A 6,561-nucleotide genomic window follows, 5' to 3' on the forward strand; every position below is an offset into this window, starting at 1 on the left:
GGTCCTGATAGGCTGAGGGTCTACAGGGTCCTGATAGGCTGAGGGTCTACAGTGGGTCCTGATAGGCTGAGGGTCTACAGTGGGTCCTGATAGGCTGAGGGTCTACAGTGGGTCCTGATAGGCTGAGGGTCTACAGTGGGTCCTGATAGGCTGAGGGTCTACAGGGTCCTGATAGGCTGAGGGTCTACAGTGGGTCCTGATAGGCTGAGGGTCTACAGTGGGTCCTGATAGGCTGAGGGTCTACAGGGTCCTGATAGGCTGAGGGTCTACAGTGGGTCCCTATCAACTATCCCATAGTCACCATCATAGTGATCTCCAGCGCTTTGATGATGAAACATCCAGAGTATGATGTTGGTATAAATAGATCATGTTGTTCTTGCAGAGCAAAGCATGTGCTGCAGATGTAGTCGCACTATTTTGGACTCAAAGTCTATTTTAGTAGTCGAGAATTCAGATTTGTTTTCTTGCACCTGTGCAGAAGCAGGCGTGTACTGGTCTGGACCGGTCCTCTCTCACACTTGAAGATAGAATCTGATCATGTTTTTATCTGTGGTTCATTATCAGTCATGGAGCGTTCCTCATTATTATTAAAGAATCGATAAACCATCCCTAAAACAAAAGTCCAAATGTCCTAGCAGCAGGTTCTACTCTAGAGGTTATGGTTAGGGTTAGGGTTAGGGTTAGTGACACTGACAAGGTTAGGGTTAGGGTTAGTGACACTGACAGGGTTAGGGTTAGTGACACTGACAGGGTTAGGGTTAGGGTTAGGGTTAGTGACACTGACAGGGTTAGGGTTAGGCTTAGTTAGTGACACTGACAGGGTTAGGGTTAGGGTTAGGGTTAGTGACACTGACAGGGTTAGGGTTAGGGTTAGTGACACTGACAGGGTTAGGGTTAGTGACACTGACAGGGTTAGGGTTATGGTTAGGGTTAGGGTTAGTGACACTGACAGGGTTAGGGTTAGGCTTAGTTAGTGACACTGACAGGGTTATGGTTAGGGTTAGGGTTAGGGTTAGTGACACTGACAGGGTTAGGGTTAGGCTTAGTTAGTGACACTGACAGGGTTAGGGTTAGGGTTAGTTAGTGACACTGACAGGGTTATGGTTAGGGTTAGTGACACTGACAGGGTTAGGGTTAGGGTTAGTGACACTGACAGGGTTAGGGTTGGGGTTGGGGTTAGTGACACTGACAGGGTTAGGGTTAGTGACACTGACAGGGTTAGGGTTGGGATTAGTGACACTGACAGGGTTAGGGTTAGTTAGTGACACTGACAGACCTGTGTGTCGCTGCAGAAGTTCAACACCCCCTGGCGGGCCTTCTTCACCTCCATGCCCGTCTACGCCATCATCGTGGCCAACTTCTGCCGCAGCTGGACCTTCTACCTGCTCCTCATCAGCCAGCCCGCCTACTTTGAGGAGGTGTTCGGCTTCGAGATCAGCAAGGTGAGCCGGGTTAACCTGACGCTTACTAACCCTCCCCAACCCTAACTAACACTAACTAACCCAGACTAACCCTAACCAACCCAGACTTAACATAACTAACCCTAACTAACCCAGACTTACCATAACTAACCCTAACTAACCCAGACTTACCCTCACTTACCATAACTAACCCTAAATTACCCTCACTTACCTTAACTAACCCAACCCTAACTAACCCAGACTTACCCTTACTAACCCTAACTAACCCATAAACCAAGGATCATATAATGGATCAAACTCAGGAGCGGCCTGATCTCCAGATCTCGCGGAACAGATATTAACAGATATTAACAGATATCAACATATATCAACATATATCAACATATATCAACATCTATTAACATCTATTAACATATATTAACAGATATGAACAGATATGAACATATATGAACACATATGAACACATATGAACACATATGAACATACATTAACATACATTAACACATATTTACACATATTAGGTTATATGAACACATATGAACAGATATGAACACATTAATAGAGATCCGGTCTCCAGGCCAGTTATCGTTGCATTGATCTGAGTCTGTCTGAAGAGACATGAGACGTTGGTTCCTTTTGCTCTCTGAGCCTTCTCTCCTCGTTGCCCTTCTCAATCGATGAATACATTCCTGGAGTGAGATGATCTCACTCAGGTCATCTGACCACATCTCCTCTCTGTTCCCCTGACCTTCTACCCTGGGAGGCTTTCAGCACCATGGCCCCCGAACTCTGGAACTCCCTTCCTCAATCCCTCCGTCCCTCCTTCCCTCTGTTTAAAGAACACTTTGGCTCTTCTGCCACCACTGCATAGACCCGCTGTATATAGGATTTATTTTTACTTTTATTTCATTTTTATTTGTTTTGTTGTTGTTCTGTGTCTGCTCATGACACTGTAAAGCGACCTTGAGTGTGAGAAAGGCGCTATATAAAATAAACGTATCATTAAATTAACTTTAGTAAATTGAACTTTGACCTGCGCTGCGTGTGTGTCTAGGTGGGCATCGTGTCAGCCCTCCCCCACCTCGTCATGACCATCATCGTACCAATCGGAGGGCAGCTGGCTGACTACCTGCGCTCCAATCAGATCATGAGCACCACCAACGTCAGGAAGCTGATGAACTGTGGAGGTGAGACGCAGCAGTGTTCATGTTCTCACTTGGTCTATTTTATATCTCATTATGTCTGAGGTGAGGATGTTCACCTCAGCAGGTCCAAAGCTATCTGGTATGAAGAAGGTCTTCTTTTGGGCCGTATGGCTCAGCGGCGTTCTGTAACATCTCATCTCAAGCTCCTTACTGTTCATCTCACTGTGAGCACGTCATACTCTCTGGAGAGGTGTCACGAGGAGCAGAACTTAACATCTACGTGATCAGAGAGAGCAGCCGGTTCTCTCAGCCTCTCGTTCTCTGGACTGGTCCCACAGATCGATGAGGCTGAGGTAACCCGAGAGGTTTGCAAAGCATCGTATCGAACGCAGCTAACTTTAGCCCGGGGTTCAGCGATAAGAATAGACAGAGCTTCACTAAGGGCACATCTAGTGTTGAAGCTCTGGTTCTATCTCTGGTTCTATCTCTGGTTCTATCTCTGGTTCTATCTCTGGTTCTCTCTCTCTGGTTCTATCTCTGGTTCTATCTCTGGTTCTATCTCTGGTTCTATCTCTGGTTCTATCTCTGGTTCTATCTCTGGTTCTCTCTCTCTGGTTCTATCTCTGGTTCTATCTCTGGTTCTATCTCTGGTTCTATCTCTGGGTTCTATCTCTAGTTCTATCTCTGGTTCTATCTCTGGTTCTCTCTCTGGTTCTGGTTCTATCTCTGGTTCTGGTTATCTCTGGTTCTATCTCTGGTTCTGGTTATCTCTGGTTCTATCTCTGGTTCTATCTCTGGTTCTGGTTATCTCTGGTTCTATCTCTGGTTCTGGTTATCTCTGGTTCTATCTCTGGTTCTCTCTCTGGTTCTCTCTCTGGTTCTGGTTATCTCTGGTTCTATCTCTGGTTCTGGTTATCTCTGGTTCTATCTCTGGTCCTGGTTATCTCTGGTTCTATCTCTGGTTCTGGTTATCTCTGGTTCTATCTCTGGTTCTATCTCTGGTTCTGGTTATCTCTGGTTCTATCTCTGGTTCTGGTTATCTCTGGTTCTATCTCTGGTCCTGGTTATCTCTGGTTCTATCTCTGGTTCTATCTCTGGTTCTGGTTCTATCTCTGGTTCTCTCTCTGGTTCTGGTTATCTCTGGTTCTATCTCTGGTTCTGGTTATCTCTGGTTCTATCTCTGGTTCTGGTTATCTCTGGTTCTATCTCTGGTTCTGGTTATCTCTGGTTCTATCTCTGGTTCTGGTTATCTCTGGTTCTATCTCTGGTTCTGGTTATCTCTGGTTCTATCTCTGGTCCTGGTTATCTCTGGGTTCACAGCGGGGTTGGACCCACAGCCGGAGGGCTCTGGGTTCAGGCCCTCATCGACCTCTCATGAGGGACACAACGGTAACGAAGCGGCTGTGGAGGCTGCGGTCACGTGACTAACTCAGCCTCTGCCCCCAGGCTTCGGCATGGAGGCCACGCTGCTGCTGGTGGTGGGCTTCTCCCACACCAAGGTGGTGGCCATCACCTTCCTGGTCCTGGCTGTGGGCTTCTCCGGCTTCGCCATCTCAGGTGAGAGACTGTGGGCGTGGCCACGATGACCTCATTCCCATGACGTCACCCCCCCTCTACAGGCCTGGTGGGCCAGACCCCCCCCCCCGCCAACTATAACTAAAAATACTTCAGTGATATATTCAGTGTTTGCTTCCCTTTGAGGAAAAGGCTTTGGTGGCTGGGGGTCTCACTCACTCAATTATTATTATTATTATTCGATTTTGAAATTGTTATCAATTAAGTTCCTCTGTGTGCCACTGAATTGCGCACGGCGTCACCCCAGTGGTCCACGTTGAGAACCACGCCCACCTGACCTGACGGCCTCTGACCACCTGACCAGACGCTCTCTGACCACCTGACCCGACGCTCTCTGACCACCTGACCAGACGCTCTCTGACCACCTGACCCGACGGTCTCTCGCCCGTCCTGCTCCTGACCTCCTGCAGGTTTCAACGTGAACCACCTGGACATCGCTCCTCGCTACGCCAGCATCCTGATGGGCATCTCCAACGGCGTGGGCACGCTGTCGGGCATGGTGTGCCCCCTGATCGTGGGCGCCATGACCAAGCACAAGGTGAGCCCCCCCCCACCAGCCCCCCGTCTCTGGTCGCTGGGGGGGGGGGGTCACAGACATAAGGTTCTGGTACTAACGTTATGGGACAGTGTCTCTGTTTGAGGGCTTCATGATGGCCTTAATGTGACTTCAGGTAATAAATAACACAAGGGAACCAGCCCCACTTCTCCTCACTCTTTCTAACGGAGGCTCCCCCCCCCCCTCTTGCCCCTGGCCCCTGTGGACCCTCCTGGCCCCTGCGGACCCTCCTGGCCCCTGCGGACCCTCCTGGCCCCTGTGGACCCCCCTGGCCCCTGTGGACCCTCCTGGCCCCTCTGGCCCCTGCGGACCCCCCTGGCCCCTGTGGACCCCCCTGGCCCCTGTGGACCCCCCTGGCCCCTCTGGCCCCTGTGGACCCCCCTGGCCCCTGTGGACCCTCCTGGCCCCTGTGGACCCTCCTGGCCCCTGTGGCCCCTGTGGACCCTCCTGGCCCCTGTGGACCCTCCTGGCCCCTGTGGACCCCCTGGCCCCTGTGGCCCCTGTGGACCCCCTGGCCCCTGCGGACCCCCTGGCCCCTGCGGACCCTCCTGGCCCCTGTGGACCCCCCTGGCCCCTGCGGACCCCCTGGCCGGACCCTCAGACCCGGCAGGAGTGGCAGGGGGTCTTCCTCATCGCCTCCATGGTCCACTACGCTGGGGTCATCTTCTACGGTGAGACGGGGCTGGAGACATGAACCACCTCACTCCTCCACTCACTCGTTTAGAGGCTTTCTGAATCCTATGTAACTAATAGTTATGGTCAATAGTAATAGTCATTAGTAGTAGTTATAGTCATTAGTAATAGTTATAGTCATTAGTAGTAGTTATAGTCATTAGTAATAGTTATAGTAATGAGTAATAGTTATGGTCAATAGTAATAGTCATATATATATATATCTATATCTATATCATATATATGTATATATATCTATGATATCTAGTCAGTGTATATATCTATGATATCTAGTCAGTATATATATCTATGATATCTAGTCAGTGTATATATCTATGATATCTAGTCAGTGTATGTATCTATGGCGTAAAACGACTACATAGGGTGCGTTGAACTCGGCTTGGCCCAAGGATTCCAGTGATGCCTTGTTTGTGATTGGATTGGATGAATGGGTCAAAAGTTATAAACATGAATGCATGTCCAACTTTGACCTGTTGGTGGCGCTAGAACTCATGAGCTGGCAACCTCAAATTTGCTGTGAGGGCTTATGGGACTGTCCTGAATCAGTGTGCCAAATTTCACAACCTTTTACCGTGGCGTTCTATGGGCTGCCCTAGACTCCCATGGCAGGACAATAATAACAGGAAAACGTAGAATAACAATGGTCGTCTTGTAGCTTCGCTGCTTGACCCCAATTAGTAATAGTTATAGTAATTAGTAATAATAATAGTAATAATAATTAGTAATAGTGACCCCTGACCCTGACCCCTGACCCCTGACCCCTGACCCCTGACCCTGCGTTCCCAGGCCTGTTTGCGTCCGGGGAGAAGCAGTGGTGGGCGGAACCCGAGACGCTGAGCGATGAGAAGTGCGGGATCCTGGAGGAGGATGAGCTGGGCAACGAGACGGAGGAGCTGTACCGCACCACGGGGGGCTACGGCGCCACCAGCCAGGCAGGAGCCGACCCCAACGGGGGGGCGGGGGGGGGAGGGGGGGGGTGGGTGTCGGACTGGGACAAGACTGAGGAGTACGTCCAGCCTACAGGAACCAATAACCTCCTGTATGGCGAAGAGCCGCAGGAGCTCAGATGAGGAGGAGGAGGAGGAGGAGGAGGAGGAGGAGGAGGAGCTCTGTGGATGGTTGGTGTAGCAGCACAGGAAGAGAGGGGTGAGGGTAGATAAGGGGGAGGAGG

At 50.3% G+C, this 6,561-nt stretch overlaps 1 protein-coding gene across 1 annotated transcript in view; it reads left to right on the forward strand.

Moving 5' to 3' along the window:
* Positions 1-6,460, forward strand: part of LOC311376646 (vesicular glutamate transporter 1-like) — a gene marked incomplete at both ends in the record, with an annotated part of 19,978 nt that extends 13,518 nt beyond the window's left edge. Inside the window, 6 exons of the mRNA XM_084491160.1 lie at positions 1,293-1,442; positions 2,476-2,608; positions 4,013-4,123; positions 4,552-4,679; positions 5,299-5,368; positions 6,177-6,460. Coding sequence (XP_084347286.1) covers positions 1,293-1,442; positions 2,476-2,608; positions 4,013-4,123; positions 4,552-4,679; positions 5,299-5,368; positions 6,177-6,460 — 876 coding nt within the window. The remainder of the gene's footprint in view (positions 1-1,292; positions 1,443-2,475; positions 2,609-4,012; positions 4,124-4,551; positions 4,680-5,298; positions 5,369-6,176) is intronic.
* Between the last annotated feature and the right edge of the window lie 101 nt (positions 6,461-6,561).

The sequence above is a fragment of the Micromesistius poutassou genome (genome assembly GCF_964030765.1).
Source record: "Micromesistius poutassou genome assembly, contig: SCAFFOLD_449, whole genome shotgun sequence".
Lineage (NCBI taxonomy): Eukaryota > Metazoa > Chordata > Actinopteri > Gadiformes > Gadidae > Micromesistius > Micromesistius poutassou.